This window comes from Diprion similis, chromosome 1 (assembly GCF_021155765.1).
Source record: "Diprion similis isolate iyDipSimi1 chromosome 1, iyDipSimi1.1, whole genome shotgun sequence".
Classification (NCBI taxonomy): Eukaryota; Metazoa; Arthropoda; class Insecta; order Hymenoptera; family Diprionidae; genus Diprion; species Diprion similis.
The window spans coordinates 922,354-943,379 of record NC_060105.1 but is presented as its reverse complement, the minus strand read 5'-3'; the positions used below and the strand labels follow the sequence as shown (position 1 = coordinate 943,379).

The following is a 21,026-nucleotide window of genomic DNA, read 5'->3' as shown; positions in this document are numbered from 1 at the left end:
CAGATATACAAAACAAATATATGAATCAACCATCAACCTTTACCAACGACTTACAAGGTTCGAGCAATTTCACTCGATTACTCAACATCCGATTAGAGAATCGCTCTTCTCGCGAACATATATACTGCACATTTTACAAGTATATATGTATATATATATATATATATATGTATACGTAATACGCGTGAATTCATGTCGACCATGCAGAACCTCCCATGTTTTTGGCAATCGTCGCAGCATCGCGAATCTCGTATTTATAAAACGAGTGATACTCATCGTTAATGAAAAGTGTCAACAGAAATAATGTCATACTTTACAACTGTTTGCACTTTGTCATCAAACAGTTTAAGCGGAAAGTTTTATTTTTCGACATCTATTGTAATTTACAAGTATTTCAATCTATTAATTTGCGGTTTCCATTGAAGTTATCAGCTCCCACAAGTTACGTGTAAGATATAATTGAAATTTTTTTTTTTTTCATCATATATTTTTCGCTCTTGTTTTCTCACTCTTATGCAATACAATCGTGCCATTCACGGACACACGCATACCTTTGGTATACGCTATATGTATACTGCAATGGTGATGGTGATTGATTTATTTTCGCATTACCACGTAGGATTTAAAGAACAATATCTCCGTAGCCTTCGCGGCTCAGTTATCTTTTATTTTATATGCACATACTTGGAAGTTAGTTTACGACATTGTTTATTTACGCCTCACTATTTTTTATGGTCTTAGTGTCGCTTAATGAATCTGGAAACAAAAATGTAGAGTTTTTAAACGAGGAGAAAAAATACTGCAATAATGATTGTACTGCGGCACGAGCTGCAGTTAAATTGTTGGACATAAAAATGCAAAATTCATTCACTATCTGCGATGTTAAGCGAAGGATAATTGAATCTGCGGTTACCGACATCGAATAGATCTAGAAAATCAGCTAGCAGTTTCTAGGCACCGTAAAAGTACGGCACGGATCGTTAAGCGTACGCGAAAGTGATCGCGCGATGCCGTAGCTGGTATTATGCTATTGGACGAAGCGTGACCAAATTTAAATCATAATGTCTTGCTCCGGTGGGTTAACGCGTGATTGTATACGTGCAATATTTGTGTCACCATATATAGGTACCTATATTTAAATAAAACCCAACGCCTACTTCCTTGTTGACAAATTGAGCTGTGGAAAGTTGTGAGAATTTTCCTGAACACTTGCTACAGTATTATCAGATTTTTGGTTATATGTACTCACAATCGGAACGGAACACTTGAAGATAATCAAGAAAAATATCGGTACGAACCGGCGCTGACGACATAGCTCTAAGAATTTTCGAAGAGCAATTAATGTTTGGGAGATAACATCGGTCAAAACGAATTTTGAGTTTGGGTTATAGATGTCAAATTTTGATTTCGTCCACGTAGCTCATAAGAGAAAAAATCGTTTCATTAGATAAAGTTTGCTTTTGTAGAAACCGTAACGGTATTTCGGATTTTAAGGAAAATTACATATATTTTCAAACGTTTACTAGAAATAACAATTAAGCGAAGTTCAGTTTTTCATTTAAATTACTTTTGTAAACAAATAATGTTTTTTCGATTTTTTATTAGCTGAATAATTGAAATTATAGATTTTCTTCGATTTCGAAACAATTTTATATCCTGGCTGCAAAATCAAGCTTTTTTAAAAAATAATAATTTTCATCTGTTTAATGTCACTTAACATATAATAATCACGTACACAAATCCTAATTCTGAAACCGTTATTATTTTTCCCAGGACTACAAAAGCAAATTTTTAGAGAAGTATATATATATATTTTTCCATTGTTTTGAAGCATGACAAATAAAAAAATAATCACCATTCAACCCAGGCACAATAATGAATTATTTTTTTTGTTGAGCGGTGTAATCAAGAAAAATATCGGTACACCAAAATTAGTATAGCTCTAAAAATTTTCGGAGAACAATTAATGCTTGAGGATAATCAAATACACTGATAGCCACGTCAATTTTCGCTTTAACATTGGTAAACATAATTTTTGTACCATTTAAGTGACGTAGTCGACCGCTTGATCACGAGCAATTTGAAGCAGAGAATTAGGTATTTGGATGGTACCGGGTACAGAAGCAACGTTAAGCGTCATCCTGGTATAATTTATTAGTCTTAGAAACAACTTCTGAGTACCGGTTCGTTTTTTGTAAGTTCAGCGTAACATTATTCTTTTGAAGCATGATGATTCTAATACTGTCAGTAGCCGACGTGTGATGGAAGAATCAAGTTGGAACTGCGTAGTTCCGCCTGGATATGCTTTGATCATAATATAATTACAGACATCGTACAAAGTTATGCTACTAAATCTGATTTGGCACAGGAGAAAAAAAAAGCTAAAAAAAAAAGCTAAAAAAAAAAAAATGCTCAACTACCTGTACCACAGTAATATATCATTCGTTCGGAACTCCAGATTATTTCGCATTATTAAACGAATCGTCGGACGTTGACCACAGAGGGTTTTCTGATACTAGATTATTATTATTATCATTATTATTGTGGTTGTTTTATGTTTACAGTTCCGGAATAATCAAGGCCGAAATAATTATTTTTTGATAATTAATTCATCCGCTACTATAAGTGACTGCATGTATGTATTACATACATACCTACAGCGATAAACATCCTATTTTGATTTGCCTGAATAGCAATATGTACTCAGTGACGAGGCGTGCGTGATTTCAGGCGCAGGAGGCGGGACGACAATTAATATGAATTTGATGAATCATTGAATTGGTATTTACACGTTGTTCTCAACTTTGCTGAAAAACGTTTAATACATAAACATGCTACTTGATACGGGAATTTGAAAGAATATGTATCGAATATACGTCGGTCATCATTAAATAGTCACTTGCGAACGAATAGAAAATAATTTTTCGAGTAATGCAATTGTAATTCCTTCCGATTGATGTTAATGGAGAACCAATACTTCGTAGTCCGTGAATGAAAGCTCCTCGCCGTCGAAGGGGATGTAAAGACAACCGTGACTCGCTTGGACCTGTAAAAACAACGTATTGGACGAGTGAAAGAATGCGAAAAAATTCAGAACCCAGATTCAGAGTATATTTACGGACCTTGCCAATGGTTTGAGATCCTTTGTGAAGGACGCGTCCAACGTAGAGAGGCTCGCCGTCGGCAGTTTGTCCCGCGACAACACCATCCGGAGGAATAGACCCGGCACTGCAAAATTCCCAAGCAAACTCGCCTTGGCACAGTACCTGAAGGAAAATATGTTAACGTCGTCTACTGTAAGTATTCGTCGTTTACGCCGGGCAACAAGTTGCTGATAGCGAAGGAGCGATAAAAGTAGCTATACAAGGGGAGTTCTGGACAGATTTCTACTACTGACACTTACCGACATCTTACCCAGACTCAAACCCTTATCAGCGATGGCTTGATCTACGGTTGATAAAATTGTTGGTAAGACATTGCGGTTTTGACCTTCGGGTCGGTACAGCAAGAGTCGATCGCTGTGACGTCGTCGCGTAGATGAGTTTGAATGTGGGTAAAATATCGGTAAGTGTCGATAGTAGGATTCCGTCTCCAGAACCCCTGTCGTATTGCTAGTGATAAAACGCACCTCGTATTCGTCCTTAGGATGCTCTTGGCCGTTCCAACATACAAAGGCTATCCCTTTAGCAGGTATTATTTTTGCAGGAATCATGTCTCCCTCGTGAAAAGCCCGCCCTACGTAAATTTCACTTCCGTCTTGATCTCTTCCTCCCCGGATAGCAGTTTCGGGCAGAGGACGTCCTGCAGAACGGCTGACCCATCTGTAGGCTGATGATTAATGGGTTTCATTCTGATCGTTACTGATATAATACGCAGAGAAAAGAATCGCTTGAGTTGGCTGCAGGCTGATTCATATAATGGTTTTTTACCTGATATAATCGCATCGAAGGTATTTGCAATGAGATTGATGAGAGATATAAATTCACTTATCGATGCCCAGCAATCAGAATGAATCGACAGCGCGGAATTTTTTTGTCTCTAAGATTTTTTCATGATAACAATACTAACAGTAATAATTATCACCATTTCTCTGAGGATTTGAAATATTTAACAGATAAGTTATCTAGACTGCCTGTGCAACTATATCAATTTATATTCAATGCACAAGGATCTAGAATAAATATAATCTAGTTTATATGTAACATACCAATTAAGGTGTAATTGCAGAATAATTTATAACATCCAAGATGTGTACTTATACAAGACATATTCGCTGTGAAAATACTGTACTTCGATATATTTCGATGTATTATTAATTTATTTAAATTAATGCACACAAGCACTTAGGACACTTTAGTGGTACACATACACACGTGAGGATCATTCATTTTCACGATATCATCCAAGAATGTACGACGTAGAATCTATTTTTCAAAATGTATTATAATACTACCTTTTACGGTAAATAAATATTCAGCATTATTTTACAATTATTTTTCTAGTAAGAAATCTTTATCTGGCGGAGTTTTTAATTACCTGACATTGTGAAAAATTTTCTTCTCGCTCAATAAAATGCACCTCCGCAATGTAGAATCACACCAACCAGACTAATTTCTTATCAGAATGAGATTCTCGACTTGCCCCACATCTCTAGGGAAAACCCCTATCTTATCTTTAGGATCCGTTAACACGTTTGTATGCAAGTGTATGTACGAGCATATGTATACAATACACGAACACCTGGGTGCAGTTGATTCTGACCCTCCTAGTTTCAGTTCCTCGGAAATCAAGTTGGCAGCTAACTTGACGCACTGGTGGAAATGTTTGGAGATGATCGTTGCCAACGTTCTTTCAGGCCCACAGAAACTAGGACGATTACAATCAACGATACCTGGATGTATGTACCTTCTAGTAGATGGTAAAAAGTGCAAATTTTCCTCTCCATGATCACTTCACCACGTGAGAGAGAGACGAAGATCACGTACTTGAAAATTAAATACACGAGTTCGCCTTTGATTGCTATTTTATCGAGGTGAAATGATCTTCAGAAATGAAACATACAAAGGGAGAGTAATCTCTCAAATTTTCTCATGTTTCTGATTTGAAATGTAAAAAAAAAATCTCTTGATTTACCTTCACGTCCATCTATATAAATTATCGTGTCTTGTTGCTGGTATGGAAGGTGTTCGTTTGGATCATCGCTAGTACAACAGCTCTGTCCCATCTTGTTTCAACTTGATAATATCTTCAGAAGAAAAAGGTTAATTCTGCGACCGAGAGTGTCTAGGCACTATGCATTATTAATTTAACATGGGTAAAGTGTATGTTATCTCATTATATAATCAGTAGATTGATAAGATATCCACGACGTAACGCCGGCTCGTTCTCCTCCTACGGAAAACCCAGCAAGTAAGTAAGCGAATCACGAAAATTGATACTATGAACCGCATCGCATCGGAATTCGATCGAAACTCGTATTAGATCCAACAGGTTTGAATCCACGGCGAAATCTGGAATCAATCTTGAAGAATGCTAATTTTCCGCCTGTACCGGAAATAATCTATCACGTAAAGGATGAAAGGTAAAGATATCGTTGTGACTTTATAGTAAAATGGTGTTTATTCTCATGACTGTTACCAACACATTCTGAATAACGTATGTACGATAACGGATCACGACTCGCGCGAAAAAACACCGAAAAAATAACGCTAAGCACGTGTTTAACGCTTTCGGCGCAGCGAGAGTGAGTTTCTTCTCAACCAGGCGGCGCGACGCGATCCACCGATCGTCTGTGAGTAACGATGACCCTTTCCTAATCCACGTGAACTTCTGCCTACTGAGGTCTTTCCGCGCAGCTCGCGATGTTTCTGTACTGCGTTACAGATCCAGTTCACCTTTGGATCATTGCGAATTGCCTGTGGAAAATAATATGCGGTTAAAAATTAAGAACACGGAGAATAAGAGGTAAAACAAAATATTGACACTATGATATACGATAGGCCACCAAGTAATCAGACATCCAAGGAAGCAAAAACATCATCAGTTTCAATGCTAGAAAAATGATTATCATCATATCACTGGGGCGATCGTGATTGTTTTTAAACAGAAAAAGAATATCTTTTTTTTGTCTATATTTGAAAATTTCACAATTACGTCAGTACGAATTTTTACCTTGTGTGCAGGGTCAACGAGAATGATTTCGTAGTATTTGTACGATGAATCTTGAGCTACCCAGTAGCTGTTCAGCACACGCAGTCCTCCACAGCGGCGACCGACACGCTCCTGTAAGACACAAAGTAAGCGGGTCATTATTGCAAGATTTGAATCAATTTTTTGACTTCACAATATTATTGTAGTTTTGTAACTTGATATCGCAATTCTTACCTCAGCAATGGACTGCAGTTTACGTGTGGGCTTGAGTTGGTTCACACCGTGACTTTTGGGTTTACCGAAGGTAGCACCTTTGGGTACAGGACGTTTACGACCTCCACGTCGCACACGAATTCTGAAGATAACAAAGCCTGCCAGAATTTAAGAACTTTTATTAATGATCAATATTTATAAAAATTAAATGACAGTATGTCGGATATGCAGACATAACAATGTTATTGAAAAATTTTCATCAGACGGTACATATCCCCACGGTTCAGTAGGAGTGGTGCATGTACAGTTCATCACAGAAAATAAAAATTTTGTAATCGGAAATATGAATTTGTCTATCCAAAAATATAAAATTGCATACATACCTTGTTTAGCCTTGTATCCCAAGCGGCGAGCTTTGTCAGGACGAGAAGGCCTGGGAGCACGATGCATTTTGGTGAGTTGACGATACTGCCAGCATCTAACTCTCAGCAAGAAACGGAGCACATCGCTCTGCTTCTTACGGTACAGCTCTTGCATATATTTGTATGCACCCATCTTGATTCCCTGGTGTAAGAAAAGAAAAACATATTCTTGATAACAATTCAATTAAACATGCATAAGCGATCTTGAATGAACAGTTATTTTTCAGAAGAAATAAGGGTAATTTTTCTCAATTCACTCGGCATCAGAGTGGTGCATGCCCAATCATCATAAAAATATTGGAAGCTACAAATATTGTACTATCTCCATAACTATTCGAACGAAACAACCATGCATGCGTTCAACACGCGGTTTACTGTCAACTTTCAAGACATACGTAAAAACTGCTTAATCGGAAAATAGATTCACCAGTGATCAAATAAGCTTATTGACGAAATAACTGAAAATATTTTATCTCAAGCAGAGAGAAACAATCGCTGTTCGGTACTCATTGCAGAATATATTTGCCGCTAGCTGTGTACGATTAATTGTTACACTTGTGCGTTGGATAACCTAAAAGCACAAACGGAGTAAGACTTTTTCGTATTGCCTTGCGAATTGAAAACTATTGCAAAGAGAATGAGGGAAAACGTTTAACGGCGCAAAATCAAACGATAAAAGTTCACTGGAAGCTGTGATGTCTTGGATAAATTACGATTATTCAAGAATATGTCCGACTCACCCCTCGCAATCCGAAACAGAAAAGGAAAGGACTTGAACTCCATCACGTAGCGAAGTGCGGACGTTGGACGAGACGGCGCCACTCATCCCCCGGCGTACTTGACCCGCGTTCTTAAAACCATCCAAAACAGCCAGGAAAATTGCAATTCTCTAGTCAATTAAGCGGTGTATAAACATATTTGATGCATTCTTTAGATTGATATTTTGATGGACATTTTATGAAACTCATATATGCAAAAGCTCGTAAAATCTACTGATTATACGCAGAATAAATTTGCCAATGCAGCTGCGAATGAAAGTGAAGATCATGGACGGAGGAAAGACGGAAATTTGGATTTTGAAATCGTATAGAACAAAGGAAATAATATTTTCAATTTTTAACACAAACAGCAGATTGAGGCTCGCTTTAACAGACCTATCAAACTCTACCATACATCATTTTATATTGACACGCCTTGGGTTGGAATGTCTCGATAGTTATCAATCCGGAACAGCGCATTTATTATCTGAAGTGTCATCGATGGACATGTGCCGCGTGATTATTGGACACTGATTACACAGCATAATAATTTGAAAAATATGTCTAATTTACAGCTTAATTGCAGCGAACTCTATGATGTTTCAATTCTACTCTCAAGTCTCCCTGCATTCAGTTAAGACTTTGGAATAATATTGATACCAACGAGTGATATAAAAGCAAAAAACATGCAATATATGCGCGATCTGTCATCTTGACGTTGCTCATCATCGTGTCATCGCAATAACGCAACGCATGCGTGTAAAGAAGTTGTTGTCAGGTTCCGCGCAAGCGCGGGATGTCGGTTTGGAGGGGCGTAGAAAGGAGGCCATATTGTACAGTTAAATTGAAAGGAAGAAAATAATTAATTGTATTATTTTAGACTGGGAACCGTCCAGTCGAAGTAATTTTTTAAATAAACACCCGTGCAGGCTGCGTAAATAATATACCGATCGATAATCGGTGGTCATCGATAAATCACTGGAAAAACTGTGACGCTTTTGTAGATAAATACAGAGGCAGCGACGTCGGAATATTTCTTGCGTGTCCGTGAACGGAGGTAGAGGAACAAACGTCGTCGTCGTCCGCAACGAAACCAAGGGAGGAGTTCGTCGCTACCGCGGAGATGGGGACTCGAGACGACGAGTACGATTATTTATTCAAAGGTAATTGTCTCCGTTTGAATAATCCGAAACTCTTAATCGTAACTCGATAATCAAGGGACGGAGCCATAACGCGGCCCTTCTCTCTCCGTTTGCCAACCTCCGATGACCGCGGCTCGAAACTCCATCGGACTTTTCTCATAAAGTCATATATCACGCATTCTGTATTGTTGCTTGATTTCAATGACATTGGCACATACGTACGTACGTACGTCACTTATGCTCCTTCCGTCACTGGGACACTAACCGTTATCGCTTTTTCGACCGCGAACAGATTATCGTTCGCGGTAGTAACGTTGACCGAATATGTTTTACCGCTGTGTGAAATTGGTAATTTACTTTATTTAAGCCGCGTGATATTTACTCTGCGATCTTTCGAACAATATCATTGATGGCATGTATTTGTTCCATTCGCACGAAATATCGAACATTCGCGAATTACTTTGAACAAATTCTCGTTTTGCGTACAACGTAGAATAAATAATCATGACGTCAGCAAATATCATTTCTTTTTTACTTTTCTTTGTAGCCTTCATTTACGTATGTACTTGTAATCAAGTAATGACACTCTGTCACAACATGACTGAGCCTCCCTCTAGTCTGACTAATGCTTCTGCTCAGCTCTATACGACTTACTTTGTTAACAATGACTTTTGTCAAACTTTAGAAAATTATTTTGATGAAAATATTTTCACAGAACTGATAATTCAGTCTGAAAATTTCTCTCCTGATTCATTTTCCGATATGCTGGAACTGAGAATTGCTGTTATCACTGAGCAGGATATTCTGGATTTGTTTATCTTTGTTTTGTTCGTGTACAACAGTAGTACCACTATCACACTTGATTTTTTCATTTGCTTGAAACATGTTTACAGGCTTGTCTTGCCCTTGCTATAAAACGAGCACGACTTGATACTAAAATAATTTCAATAAATGAGTGAAGAATTCTCCGTCGTCGACAGTCACCTACTCACATATTCGATGTAGAACCCATTACATCTCTTACTGCACGCGCACGTATCACATTTAATTTGCATATATTAGAGTATATTCATGGCACCGCCTGATTGAAACTGAAATCAATTCTTAGATTCTTAAGTTTAAGAGCATAGCTGTAATTGATCGAGATCTCGGGAACCTGGGGTCAATCAATTTTCGTTCATAAGTAGTTAGTACCCGAGAATCAGAACAATTCTCATAGGTAAAAAATTGCCGTTTGAGTACACGGCACAATAATCAAGGCAATTCCAGTAACACGATTGGGTTTGATTACAGTGGTCCTAATCGGAGACTCAGGAGTAGGAAAGAGTAACTTGCTCTCACGCTTCACACGTAATGAGTTCAACCTGGAGTCAAAATCTACCATAGGTGTTGAGTTTGCTACGCGCAGTATAGAAGTAGACAGCAAGACTATCAAAGCTCAAATATGGGACACTGCTGGACAAGAACGTTACCGAGCTATTACCTCAGCGTGCGTATTTGACTGTGGAATATTTGACTGTTATTTCGTTGCGATTGATCTGTTTGTAATTCATTTTTATTACATGTTGAATCTTCAACAGGTACTACCGCGGAGCAGTCGGAGCATTATTGGTCTACGATATAGCGAAACATTTGACGTATGAAAATGTGGAGAGATGGTTGCGAGAACTTCGGGATCACGCAGATCAGAACATAGTGATTATGCTTGTGGGCAACAAGTCTGACTTAAGGCACTTACGAGCAGTTCCTACTGACGAGGCAAAGGCATTTGCGGAGAAGAATGGCCTCTCTTTCATCGAAACATCCGCCCTGGATTCGACCAATGTTGAACTCGCTTTCCAGAATATCTTAACAGGTAACATGATGAGAATGCAGTTTGAATTTAACACGAAATTATGAAACTTTATATTTACCTTACATTTCCTTATACATTCTTTTCATCCTTCAGAAATCTACAGAATCGTTTCTCAGAAACAAATTAGAGATCCTCCTGAAGGTGACACTATCCGGCCGCAAAACGTAGAGCCAATCGACGTTAAACCGACGATGAATGCTGATGGAATGCGCAAGCAGTGTTGCCAGTGACTCGCCTTACTGCTTTCTATGTGAGTGGCTTTGTAAAATTGATTCTACTATGATAATTCATTGTCTAATTATTCTTTATCTGATAAATTTCCAATCATTACCTGAAACAAACTATAAACAATCTTGCATTTCAGTAATTTAAGTTCATTTTTCTACTGTTTCCGTCTACTTTCTGGAGCATTTTGATATCATTCCAATTTTTCAGAAGCGGTTACATGGTGGGCTGGAGGGAGAGAGTGGTGACTGGTGGTAGGTACAGCGGGTGCGTGGTAGGACGTGGACTAAGACTATATGGTCGATCTTGTATAGGCGTAGATCTTTTTTTGGTCTATTGGTTTAAAAGGCAGAAAAAGATGCAATCCTCCCAAAAAAGCGACGTACAAGATAAAGAATACACCGTGGCCGGCACACCATTCTGCCCTCTATTTAAATTTGTCTTATTTACTACTATACATATACATATATATACACATATATATCTACACTATTATACATATATGTATGTATATATATATATATATTACGTTATGATAATTAAATGTTGTATTACCGCTTCTTTGTAATACATATATAATTATTCTTCTCTACGCATAGTGTGATGATCACGAGTACATATACTATAAACAATTTATAAATAATAACACAATTATGATGATAATTGTGCAGAGCAGACGTCGTAATAGAAATACTAAATATCAATAAAGAAGAAACGACGAAGATGGGAATGACTCCATGTTGATCACTACTTGCTCTCGCGCGCACGTAGTAGAATTAAAATAAAATGATACGCGCAAGCACTAAACTGTATGCTTTTCGAGTTTATTTTTACAAACAGCTTCGTGTCCAGAATCGTGTGAAATATCTATCAATTAAAAAAGAAAAAACAAAGGTAAAAAACAATGAACAATTTCACGTAGATATTTAAATTTAATTTAAGAATGCGACCAGGAAGATATTTTGAGTGTGTACAGATAAGTGATGGATTGGTTTGATACGCGTGTAGACGCGTTGCGGATTGCGGGAACCATCTTTGTCGTAAAATAGAATGACTTGAAGTGAATGAAATAAATCGAAGCAAAGGCAACAGCGAATAAAATCGTTGTGGAAATTGATATGTCTAGACTTCGCGCACTACACGAGAGATTAACAAATCCTAATTATTATACGAAACATGCTTTAGAAGAAATGAAGGAAAAAAATCTTGAAAAAAAAAAATGAAGAAATTAAACACACTGTTATGAAAACCTTATGATATGCGTAATTTACTAACCTTATTATTAATTACAATTACATACTTAATTTTTTTTTCTACACATTTAATTTTATTCATATTGAAATAAAGACGTCTCTTTCGTTGTATCAAATAGAAAACGTCTTAGTGCTGATTGTGGTTTCCTGATTCAATCCATGTAGGTAAATGATAAATTTGCATTTTAGCAATAAATAATATGAAAACAGAAAAACTTTAACTTATTCTACTAGATAATGTGAAGTGGCAAAGCTTTATTAAAAAAAAAATGATAAAAATTAAAAGAAAAAAAAACAATAAAAACCATTGAAACTCGTTCCATTCGTTTGAAAAATAGATTTTTTTACTATCCAATCCCATTTCTTAAAATCTTCCGAAGGATCTCATTTACCCAACAGAGTAGCAGCAATTTCCTCATTTTCAAAAGAGAAAGTGTAGTAAATTGCTTCGGGTTTTTGATTTTCATTCTCCTTTCCGTACCAAAATACTGCAGCAGGCATTTGATAAAATTATCCAGTGGCACGTCAAATCATATGACAAAAGAATGTTCAAGGCTACAAGGAATAGCGATTGACGAGAAGGATCAGCTAAGATGCCTGCGACACTGAAGCAGGTTCCAGACGAACCGTATTTCTGTTATTATTACGTCGGTTTTTTTGTCGCCATTCAAGCCACCGTGCCAATTCAGGATTCTGAGTAGCATCATTTGTCTCTGCACGAGATTCCAGTTGTTGATAATACGCTTCTCTTAATATTCTAAACATTTGTATATTTCTGTATGGTAGCTGTGTCACTGGATCCATATACCGTGCAGGAAGTCTGAAATCATTCACAAAATACATTGTATTAATAGTTAACTCTTTCAAAACAATAAGCTTCAAGAGTAATACATGAATGTAGAAAGTCTGTACCTCGTAATTGCGCAGAGAGATTTTAGTGAGGGCCGAGGAGCAGGTGTACGTTTGAAAGCTTCTGTAAAAAGCCGGTCATTTTCAAATGTGATGAAAGTTCTCTCGTATTTAGAACCTGTATCTTCATGGATGATTTGACTTTCGGTTGGATCAGGAGCTGAGCTCGACTCTCCCTTCGGCTTGATAGGTGGATCTTTGTTGGCACTGTCAATAGTTTTTTGATGATCCATTATTTCCCTGTAAAATAATTTTGAAAGTAGTTAGAACTACGGCAGTTACGAACTTTTTTGTTTTTTTATTGCTATTTTTATATTGTAAGGGGCTTTACACAAATAATGACCAATCTCTTACTGTTTCTCAGACAAGGGAGGCGATGATCCAGGTTCTACAATATTGCTGGTTGTATTAGTAGTATTTTTTTCATCATCAGCTTCGACATTAATTTTTTCCTCATCTTTGTCAGCTTGTGTATCAGACAGCATCAAAACAGGCATAGACAAAGATTGGTAACGTATAATAGGGCCAACATTTGTCTTTCGCACTGTCCTTGTATTTTTCTTCTCATTCTCTAGCTTTTGGTATTTTTCTGTCAAAATATGTTAAAGGTATAAGTTGAACAATCGTCCATCGGCATTGACAATTATGTCCTCTTATTTGCCAAGAGTGGTAATAATTACCTAACGATTTTAAATTTATTTCCTCCGTAATGAGGGCTTCCTCTAACAGTTCTTCCTGCGTCGGCTTCCAAACATCGTACTTTACAGTCTTAACTTTTCTCTTCAAATCCTCATTTCTCTCTTTGAGTCGCCTTTGAGTTGCTGCCGACTTTGCAGCAGTAGAACGACGAATGGATTTTCTCTCTATAAGACAAAACAGGTGTAGCAGTTTGGCATGAAGTTATAAATAATGCTGATCGAATCGCTATCATCATATTTATCACCATTGATATTTCCTGATGTACCTGAATTGTCAATAGAAGTTCGGCGCTGCCTTGGTGTCTTAGTCTTTTTCTCTTTAGGAGTAGAATGTGACTGTGCTGAGGTAGGTTTAGGTTCTTTATATGCCTTTGTGACAAGGCGTCGTTTTTTCTTAGGTCCTTCTTGTTCGGGATCAGAAACAGGCTCGTCATTTTCGTCTATACTAAAATCTGAGTCCACTTCATCCTCGCCTTCGTCCTCTTCCCTGAGTCTTCAATAACATTATAATGAAATATTGATTCTATGAAAATATCAAACAAAATGTTTATCAATACAAATTCCGATCTAACTTACATGTAATCATTATCCTGCTCGACTTCTTCGAACCCTCCGTACGTAGTTTTATAGAAATCATCCTCTTCTTCTTCGTTAAGTAATCTTGCCATTTTATTCCCAGCATTGGAACGCCTCTCTCTCGTCGATGCCATTGTAGAAATATTTTTCGACACCACAATTGTTTAAGTACTTCACTTTCTCATTAATTATTGTCTCTTCAAGGAGGATATCTTTGATTCAGTGACGCTTCTCAGCTCACGCCACTGCAGACGTGGGTTTTTGAGGTTAGAACACACTACCGTCTCCTTGCAAAATGCGTGCTGTACGCAGCTGTCAAACGGCTGTTTTTTCAAATCGAAAAACAATAAACACACTATATTAGTGTGATTATTTTTTTAGAATAAGATAAAATGTTTCAAGTTGTGATATCAGTAACAAATGATATTATGTTTTATAGAAGAAATCACAATTTTGCCGGCATTACAGAATTCACACTTATCGGCTTAACTGATAAACTCGTCAATGCCTCTCTCCACAATTTCTGCCACTAATGTTTCGTAGAGCTAGCTCTGGGGAGTGAGATAGAGTGGTGAAACGAAAGATCTTTTCCATTTTTAATAAACATTATTAATTACTAAACAAATTTCTGTACAAGACGTAAGTTATTTATTTACAGTACTCAGGGTTTCCAATTTAAGAAACTGTCCTGGATGACAATTTGCTTAAATATACTATTAGGCATGGGCTGTGGAGTTGTTCGATTACGTTGAGCTTCGTATATGTATGCTACTTTTTCCCTAGCTGTAGCTCTCGGTATATCTCCTCTGAGGCTCAACAATCGTACGAGATGATCTTCGGTCATGTCAGGGTATTTTTCAACGAGTGAATGTAGATCCAAAGATAAAATTTCGGAATCTTCGCAACGCAGTACTTCAGCCAGTCTTTTTATTACTTCGAAAGGCGAATCAAAGTTGCCCACTTTAGGTGCAATTCTGACAAAAAAATTCTTTATCTTATCAGCCTCTGTCATAATTTTTGATGTGCAAGTGAGACATTCGTCGTACGTCTTGAGTGATATCTTTCGCTGCAACATAGCCGCTATATATCGTTTAGCAATCAGATTTTGAGCCTCTGTAATAACGTATTCAAAATTCTTTACTCTAAGATGATTATAGTCCTGAAAATAATCCTCCAATGTTACACAGATCGTTTCTACAGGTATCGGCGAGGAGAGCCATTTTGGAGTGAGGAGATCTTGGAAGTGGAGTTCCAAGTCTAGGAACGACTCTTCCAATAAAATGGTCGCCGCTTCATCTCTCAATTGTTGATAATTGGCCAAGAGAGCCTCAAACTTGACAGCAGCATCGCCGCTGGCATTGGAGACCCAGTAAAGTTGTTTCATTTGCTGAGCGAGTTCTATAAACTGAAGGCAATTGTTTACAATGGTGATCATATGATGAGTGAAGTAAGGAACTCTGCTCCGATCCTCGAAATGTTTGCTTTTGAACTCAAGTATGGCCTGACGATACGCTGCACAGTATCTCACAACTTGATCTATACAAAGGACAAGCGCTCTGGCAGTTAATTGATTGCTGATCGTTTTTGTTACTTGGAGATTCTGATCCACCATTTGAAATATGATTACTGGTGCTGCCGTGTGGTAATAGGTTTCTTGCGTACTACCTTCCGGCAAGATTCCACTCCACCAGTCAACCTTTTCAGTTTCTAATGTTTTCTTCATCCACTCTTCGTAGTTTTGTTGCATGTTCTTCAAGTACTGATCCTGCAGTTGCTCTAGGACCTCATTGCTCAGCAAAGGTCCTATATCACTGGTGTCGATGTTTAGCTCCGGGTGTTTCATCAGTTCTACACCTGTATAAGTATTCATTATCCAGGCAAGCAGAGATACGTATTCGTTACCCTCTAGGCCATTCGCTATTATGTCTTTCAAGTGTTGAGATAGACTGTTGTGGTACATCTCTACAAACTTTCTGACTATGTTATAAGAGGGTGGGAAACAAGGTCCGCAGAGTGTTTTTACCACCCTTAGGTCTTCGAGGATTAGGAGACGTGCCAGTTCCAGATACCTCGCCAGCCACATTTTATTGTCTGCCCTCTCGTCTACATGTGTTCCCTCGACTCTGTTGGCCACAGATTTCTCCAGTACTTCAATTGCCATCTTTTTCCAATTCTTTGGTCTTCCCGGAGGCATGAACCCGCTCTGCTTATGCCTTTGAATCGCAAACTGATCCGCCTTTTCTTCTCGTTCAATTATCCTCAGTGCCGTAACGATGATAGTTGGTTCTTTCCTGACGGTGTTCAGAGTCCGACCAACAACCAATTTGATTTGCTTTTCCATTAACTGCGACAAAGTTTCGACATCCTCAAAGTACGCTTTCAGCATGACTTTATCGGCGGGTGATTGATTGGGCAGCTTGTGCAGTTCGTACAGCAAGTCGTCTCTCGAATTCTCTAAATCCATCAAACTCTGATGGGCATGTAAAAGTTTTCCTTCATTTATCCATTGCTTTGTCTTTTCAACACTTTCTGGAACGGTGAATATGTGTTTCAGGTTCTCTTTAGCAGTGACGTACTGCGAGTGACGCATGTTCTCATCTTGGACAGCCTGCAGAGTGTTGTTCAGCTCAGGAGCGGAGCCAAATGACTCACCGATCAGATCCAGTTCTTGTTTAATCAAAGCGATACTTTCCAGCGACTCTTGAAGCTGATTGAAACCAACTCTCACCCCGTCCAATTGACTTTGCATAGCAGTTTTCAACTTTGTTTCAATCGAAGCCTTCTTTCGACTGATCCTACGCTTGTACTGTTCTACTTTCTCCAGCTGACCAGGACGCTGGAGCATATTTATTATGTGTTTCGTTGCTGTTGCCTTAGCTTCCTCTTCAGATTTTCGTAGGTCGAGCATTTTTTCTCCGTTCTCGTTCGTCATGATTATTATTTTTAAACCTCAATCACTCTCTGTGTTGACAAGGCTTTGACAGCCGTCAGTTTTTGGGGTTATAACACAGCTGACGCCCACACAAGCCAAGGCCATGTTGCATAAAATTCTCTTGATCAGCGCAGTTTATTGCTAATAAAGCGATATCATTGGTGCCTTCCGTTACACCCGACCAATAATAGCTTGCCTTTTTTTAAAACATATATTCATACACATGGCACACTGCTTAGTCCCTTATATTTCACAGCGCGTGTTTCTCGCATGTTTCATAATTATCAATCGACTTACATATTTGATAATTTAAGACAGAGGACTGGTAGTGCACCAAAATGAAAGTCAAGGTGCTCTCCAGAAATCCTGATGAATATCTGAGAGAAACCAAACGTGATATTCATAAAGGTATTTCATGAATATCGTCATAGTTTACCTAACCTATAAACCGTATTGTGTACACTAGATTTGTAGCGAAAACGACAAGCAAGAAAAACTATTTTTTTTTCTCTAACTTTTTATGCGTATTCAATAAACAATTTGATTTCTTCTAGTTCCCAGAAACTACGATCCATCTCTGCATCCGTTTGAGGCGGCGAGAGAGTACACAAGGGCTGTAAATGCAGTCAAGCTAGAGAGAGTATTCGCTAAGCCATTTATAGGGAGTTTGGATGGCCACAAAGACAGTGTGTCTTGTCTTTCTAAGCACCCTCTGAAGCTATCGACTCTTTTGAGTGGGGCATTCGATGGAGAGATTAAAGTGTGGAATTTATCGCAACGCATATGCGAGCGCTCATTTCTTGCTCACGACGGCATTGTTAGGGGCATTGCATTTTCACCAAATGGAGAAAACTTCCTCAGTATCGGCGATGACAAAACTATAAAGACCTGGAAGGCCGAAAGTTCAATAACGGGAGAACAGGAGGATCCAATTAACACCATCGTCAGCAAGGTGAGTTCATATCTGTAAAATTGTTTTTAATTTTTAAACAAAGTTAACGCAGTTTTTTTCCAAAGATCTTTATTACTCTGAATTATCAGAGGTCTTTTTCAGTTCTTCCAAAGACCGTTTAATTTCGCTAGAGATGTCACCTAGCACACTTGAAGCACCAATTCTGAATAGACTGTTATTCAGCCACTCATTGCCTAGTTCTTCCTTGATCAATACCAGCCACTGAAGGGCTTCTCCCCAAGTTTTTATGCCTCCAGCTGGCTTAAATCCAACCTGAAAATACGCAAGTGTTATCTAAAGTATTTGGAACGAAATTACTGACTTATTGGCCGTACCTTGTAACCAGTCGATTGATGGTAGTCCCTAATAGCTCTGCACATGACAATCCCGACAGGCAAAGTAGCATTCACCGTTTCTTTTCCAGTTGAAGTTTTTATAAAATCTGATCCAGCCATTGCTGCGATTATAGATGCTCTGTACACATCTTTGAGGTCAAAAAGTTCACCAGTCGCTAAAATAGTCTTCATTTTCGCTGTTCCACAGGCTTGCTTCATCAATTTAATCTCATCGTACAATTTTTCCCACTGATGGGTCAATGCTAGCGTACGATTTATCACAATATCTATTTCTGTAGCTCCACTTGAAACTGCAAGCGAGATTTCATCCAGCCGAGTTTGCAATAGATATTGACCGCTTGGGAATCCGGTAGCAACTATGCACATCATCGGACATTTGTAAAACTTGTTTCTCTTTTTATATGGAATTTTGAATTAGACATTTCTTACCGCTAGCCACGTTCACTTTTCCCAAGGCATCAAGGTTCTTTAATGTTTGTACAACATCGGCGACACGTGCAGGATATACACAAACTGCTGCAGTAGACAGAGAGCCTTCCCATTCAAATGGTAAAACGATAGGCTTCACAGCCTGAAAATATCGAATTTATTAGATCATGTTCATCCAAATAGTCTGCATTTAATGTCACCTTCTTAGTGAGTCTTTCAACATTTGCAAAAGTGTCATCGCCACCCAGTGTCGTCAGATCTATGCATGTTACTGCTTTGATCAGCCATGCTACACGGTTGCATCGAGTAATATTATTCGCCCTTTGCACGATATCTCTAACTCTGGCATTTACGGCTGGTTCATTTAAACTGATGTCCTTTATAAAACCTGGAATAGTAAATAGTTATTAGCTTATTGAAATTTTTACTACTTTGAACAAGTTTCAATTCAAGAAAGAAAGCTAATTAAATCTCTCACAAGCATCAAACGGTCTGCCAAGATTCTCTTCTACCATCTTGATGAGGTCGAGGAATTTTAAGATAGAAGAGTAACAGTGCTTGGTATGGAACTAGGAGAACTGGCTTATCAAAATGAGTGAACTTAGAACTGACCTGCTATTTATGGACGGTTATCTGTTACTTACAATTAAATGGCGTTTAGGCGGGAGATTCAAACGCAGGACACAGTGTAAGAAAATGAAAAGCGTTGCTAAATCAATTCGGTGTTTTACTGTCAAATTACAGACCGTCCTAACAGCCTTGAGTCATCATCGAAAAGATCCTGTGTTTGCGACCTGTGGTGAGACATGTCAAATCTGGGAAGAGACCAGAAATGAACCTGTGCGGACTTTGAAGTGGGGTGTAGACAGTTTACATGATGTTAAATTTAACCCAATCCAAACGAACTTGTTGGGTAAATGACATATGATGTTATCATATTTTCCTTATAAGCACTGCGGATATTTACAGTATAATCTGATTAAATTTATTATTGTAGTTGCCTGTGCCAGCGACAGAAGTACAATTTTATATGATACGAGGGAATCTGGTCCGCTGCGAAAAGTAGTTATGAAGCTAAGAAACAATAAGATATCGTGGAATCCGATGGAGGCTTTTGTTTTTACCTGCGCCAGCGAGGATTACAAGTAAAATATGATTTTTACATACAATTTATAGGCCATAAATCAGGGCAATGCAGTTTCTACAATTCAATTGTTTTTCTCATTCAGCCTGTACACGTTTGATACTCGAAAATTGAAGTCTCCTGTGAACGTGCATATGGATCACGTTGGAGCAGTTGTAGATGTAGATTACGCTCCAACGGGCAAGGAATTTGTTTCTGGAGGTTACGATAAATCAATCCGAATTTTCGAGGTGAGCAAAGGTCATTCGCGAGATGTTTATCACACAAAACGTATGCAAAGGCTTACTTGTGTGGCGTGGTCCCTAGATGATAAGTACGTATTGTGTGGTAGCGACGAGATGAACATCAGAGTTTGGAAGTCTAGGGCTTCCGAGAAGCTTGGAGTGGTGAGTTCCTGTTCTACGTTTTACTCTCCAGTGTTATTTGCACCGATTGTTTAATTTCGCACTTTGCTTTCGTCAGTTGAAACCAAGAGAGAAGGCGGCCCTCAATTACAGCGAAGCTTTGAAAGAAAAGTTCGCCAGTCATCCACAGGTTCGGAAAATTGCTCGTAAAAGACACGTGCCTAAGCACATCTATAACGCTCAGGCCGAGCTTCGTACATTACGAGAGAAAGTTAAGCGAAAGTGAGTATCTGGCAGTAGTTATTTGTTTAAAAAAAAGGTACTATAGAGGAAACGCTGGTTTTTGAAATCACGGATATTATTGTTCCCTTTTAAACGTGAATTAATGATTTTTGATTTATTTTTCCAGGGAAAGCAACAGACGAGCTCACTCGAAACCGGGCGCAGTGCCATTCGTGTCTGAAAGATCTAGACATGTTGTTCGTGAAGATGAATGAATGGAAAAATTATAATTAATAAAAGGTTATTTTCTTTCCAATAAATGTCCGGAAATTTTTCAATACGAAGCATTTTCACTCGGTCGTTTTGCGGCGATATGAGTTTTCCCGAGGTGGGCTTGTTTTTCGTTCTTCGCTTGAAATATTTTGGCGCAGTTTATTCATTTATTT

General features: G+C 38.2%; 7 protein-coding genes across 11 annotated transcripts; 2 read left to right on the top strand and 5 right to left on the bottom strand.

Moving 5' to 3' along the window:
* Window positions 1-2,883: 2,883 nt before the first annotated feature.
* Window positions 2,884-5,472, bottom strand: LOC124405850. Of its 2 annotated transcripts, none has more exons than XM_046881101.1 (4): window positions 5,134-5,472; window positions 3,629-3,828; window positions 3,123-3,266; window positions 2,884-3,046 (listed from the first exon to the last, which is right to left on the bottom strand). In XM_046881101.1, exons 1-4 carry the CDS (start codon window positions 5,222-5,224, stop codon window positions 2,960-2,962), a joined length of 522 nt encoding a protein of 173 aa, XP_046737057.1. In that variant the 5' UTR covers window positions 5,225-5,472; the 3' UTR covers window positions 2,884-2,959. The 2 variants fall into 2 exon arrangements, with proteins under 2 accessions (XP_046737057.1, XP_046737066.1); XM_046881110.1 differs by having other exon boundaries at window positions 2,885-3,046; window positions 4,537-5,472.
* A 128-nt stretch (window positions 5,473-5,600) lies between these two features.
* LOC124405840 (60S ribosomal protein L15) lies at window positions 5,601-7,671 on the bottom strand. 2 transcript variants are annotated; one of them, XM_046881080.1, is made up of 5 exons: window positions 7,526-7,671; window positions 6,747-6,927; window positions 6,385-6,521; window positions 6,172-6,282; window positions 5,601-5,915 (listed from the first exon to the last, which is right to left on the bottom strand). In XM_046881080.1, exons 2-5 carry the CDS (start codon window positions 6,916-6,918, stop codon window positions 5,721-5,723), a joined length of 615 nt encoding a protein of 204 aa, XP_046737036.1. In that variant the 5' UTR covers window positions 6,919-6,927; window positions 7,526-7,671; the 3' UTR covers window positions 5,601-5,720. The 2 variants fall into 2 exon arrangements, with proteins under 2 accessions (XP_046737036.1, XP_046737045.1); XM_046881089.1 differs by lacking the exon at window positions 7,526-7,671 and adding an exon at window positions 7,416-7,505.
* Window positions 7,672-8,350: 679 nt separating this feature from the next.
* Window positions 8,351-12,019, top strand: LOC124405827 (ras-related protein Rab-11A). Of its 2 annotated transcripts, none has more exons than XM_046881067.1 (5): window positions 8,351-8,706; window positions 9,979-10,174; window positions 10,266-10,540; window positions 10,634-10,790; window positions 10,979-12,019. In XM_046881067.1, exons 1-4 carry the CDS (start codon window positions 8,667-8,669, stop codon window positions 10,768-10,770), a joined length of 648 nt encoding a protein of 215 aa, XP_046737023.1. In that variant the 5' UTR covers window positions 8,351-8,666; the 3' UTR covers window positions 10,771-10,790; window positions 10,979-12,019. The 2 variants fall into 2 exon arrangements, with proteins under 2 accessions (XP_046737023.1, XP_046737014.1); XM_046881058.1 differs by having other exon boundaries at window positions 8,352-8,706; window positions 10,976-12,019.
* LOC124405806 (vacuolar protein sorting-associated protein 72 homolog) lies at window positions 11,105-14,501 on the bottom strand. 2 transcript variants are annotated; one of them, XM_046881028.1, is made up of 6 exons: window positions 14,202-14,501; window positions 13,892-14,118; window positions 13,608-13,790; window positions 13,282-13,516; window positions 12,931-13,167; window positions 11,105-12,838 (listed from the first exon to the last, which is right to left on the bottom strand). In XM_046881028.1, the coding sequence occupies exons 1-6, from the start codon at window positions 14,333-14,335 to the stop codon at window positions 12,607-12,609; spliced, it is 1,248 nt and encodes a 415-aa protein (XP_046736984.1). In that variant the 5' UTR covers window positions 14,336-14,501; the 3' UTR covers window positions 11,105-12,606. The 2 variants fall into 2 exon arrangements, with proteins under 2 accessions (XP_046736984.1, XP_046736992.1); XM_046881036.1 differs by having other exon boundaries at window positions 13,892-14,112; window positions 14,202-14,499.
* Window positions 14,502-14,826: 325 nt separating this feature from the next.
* On the bottom strand, window positions 14,827-17,224 carry LOC124405763 (exocyst complex component 3). The gene has a single exon (XM_046880940.1). It carries the CDS (start codon window positions 17,131-17,133, stop codon window positions 14,863-14,865), a length of 2,271 nt encoding a protein of 756 aa, XP_046736896.1. The 5' UTR covers window positions 17,134-17,224; the 3' UTR covers window positions 14,827-14,862.
* A 128-nt stretch (window positions 17,225-17,352) lies between these two features.
* On the top strand, window positions 17,353-20,918 carry LOC124405800 (DDB1- and CUL4-associated factor 13). The gene is made up of 7 exons (XM_046881015.1): window positions 17,353-17,541; window positions 17,688-18,085; window positions 19,615-19,783; window positions 19,868-20,015; window positions 20,100-20,400; window positions 20,477-20,640; window positions 20,768-20,918. Exons 1-7 carry the CDS (start codon window positions 17,472-17,474, stop codon window positions 20,853-20,855), a joined length of 1,338 nt encoding a protein of 445 aa, XP_046736971.1. The 5' UTR covers window positions 17,353-17,471; the 3' UTR covers window positions 20,856-20,918.
* Window positions 18,158-19,476, bottom strand: LOC124404605 (deoxyribose-phosphate aldolase). The gene is made up of 5 exons (XM_046878939.1): window positions 19,349-19,476; window positions 19,071-19,258; window positions 18,871-19,012; window positions 18,421-18,797; window positions 18,158-18,358 (listed from the first exon to the last, which is right to left on the bottom strand). Exons 1-5 carry the CDS (start codon window positions 19,383-19,385, stop codon window positions 18,158-18,160), a joined length of 945 nt encoding a protein of 314 aa, XP_046734895.1. The 5' UTR covers window positions 19,386-19,476.
* Window positions 20,919-21,026: the final 108 nt, after the last annotated feature.

Excerpts from the sequence above, each read along its gene's own strand:
- LOC124405850 (XM_046881101.1), bottom strand. The coding sequence starts at position 5,224 with ATGGGACAGAGCTGTTGTACTAGCGATGATCCAAACGAACACCTTCCA. Across the intron at positions 3,267-3,628 it reads ATCCTAAGGACGAATACGAG|GTACTGTGCCAAGGCGAGTT; the intron begins GTGCGTTTTATC and ends ATTTTCCTTCAG. Across the intron at positions 3,047-3,122 it reads GATCTCAAACCATTGGCAAG|GTCCAAGCGAGTCACGGTTG; the intron begins GTCCGTAAATAT and ends TTGTTTTTACAG.
- LOC124405840 (XM_046881080.1), bottom strand. The coding sequence starts at position 6,918 with ATGGGTGCATACAAATATATGCAAGAGCTGTACCGTAAGAAGCAGAGC. Across the intron at positions 6,283-6,384 it reads AACTGCAGTCCATTGCTGAG|GAGCGTGTCGGTCGCCGCTG; the intron begins GTAAGAATTGCG and ends TGTGTCTTACAG. Across the intron at positions 5,916-6,171 it reads TCGTTGACCCTGCACACAAG|GCAATTCGCAATGATCCAAA; the intron begins GTAAAAATTCGT and ends TATTTTCCACAG.
- LOC124404605 (XM_046878939.1), bottom strand. The coding sequence starts at position 19,385 with ATGGTAGAAGAGAATCTTGGCAGACCGTTTGATGCTT. Across the intron at positions 19,259-19,348 it reads TGGCAGACCGTTTGATGCTT|GTTTTATAAAGGACATCAGT; the intron begins GTGAGAGATTTA and ends TTACTATTCCAG. Across the intron at positions 19,013-19,070 it reads TTGAAAGACTCACTAAGAAG|GCTGTGAAGCCTATCGTTTT; the intron begins GTGACATTAAAT and ends CGATATTTTCAG.
- LOC124405806 (XM_046881028.1), bottom strand. The coding sequence starts at position 14,335 with ATGGCATCGACGAGAGAGAGGCGTTCCAATGCTGGGAATAAAATGGCA. Across the intron at positions 13,168-13,281 it reads CCTCCCTTGTCTGAGAAACA|GGAAATAATGGATCATCAAA; the intron begins GTAAGAGATTGG and ends ATTATTTTACAG. Across the intron at positions 12,839-12,930 it reads TCTCTCTGCGCAATTACGAG|ACTTCCTGCACGGTATATGG; the intron begins GTACAGACTTTC and ends GAATGATTTCAG.
- LOC124405763 (XM_046880940.1), bottom strand. The coding sequence starts at position 17,133 with ATGACGAACGAGAACGGAGAAAAAATGCTCGACCTACGAAAATCTGAA.
- LOC124405800 (XM_046881015.1), top strand. The coding sequence starts at position 17,472 with ATGAAAGTCAAGGTGCTCTCCAGAAATCCTGATGAATATCTGAGAGAA. Across the intron at positions 17,542-17,687 it reads CAAACGTGATATTCATAAAG|TTCCCAGAAACTACGATCCA; the intron begins GTATTTCATGAA and ends GATTTCTTCTAG. Across the intron at positions 20,641-20,767 it reads CGAGAGAAAGTTAAGCGAAA|GGAAAGCAACAGACGAGCTC; the intron begins GTGAGTATCTGG and ends TTATTTTTCCAG.
- LOC124405827 (XM_046881067.1), top strand. The coding sequence starts at position 8,667 with ATGGGGACTCGAGACGACGAGTACGATTATTTATTCAAAG. Across the intron at positions 8,707-9,978 it reads GTACGATTATTTATTCAAAG|TGGTCCTAATCGGAGACTCA; the intron begins GTAATTGTCTCC and ends GTTTGATTACAG. Across the intron at positions 10,541-10,633 it reads TTTCCAGAATATCTTAACAG|AAATCTACAGAATCGTTTCT; the intron begins GTAACATGATGA and ends TTCATCCTTCAG.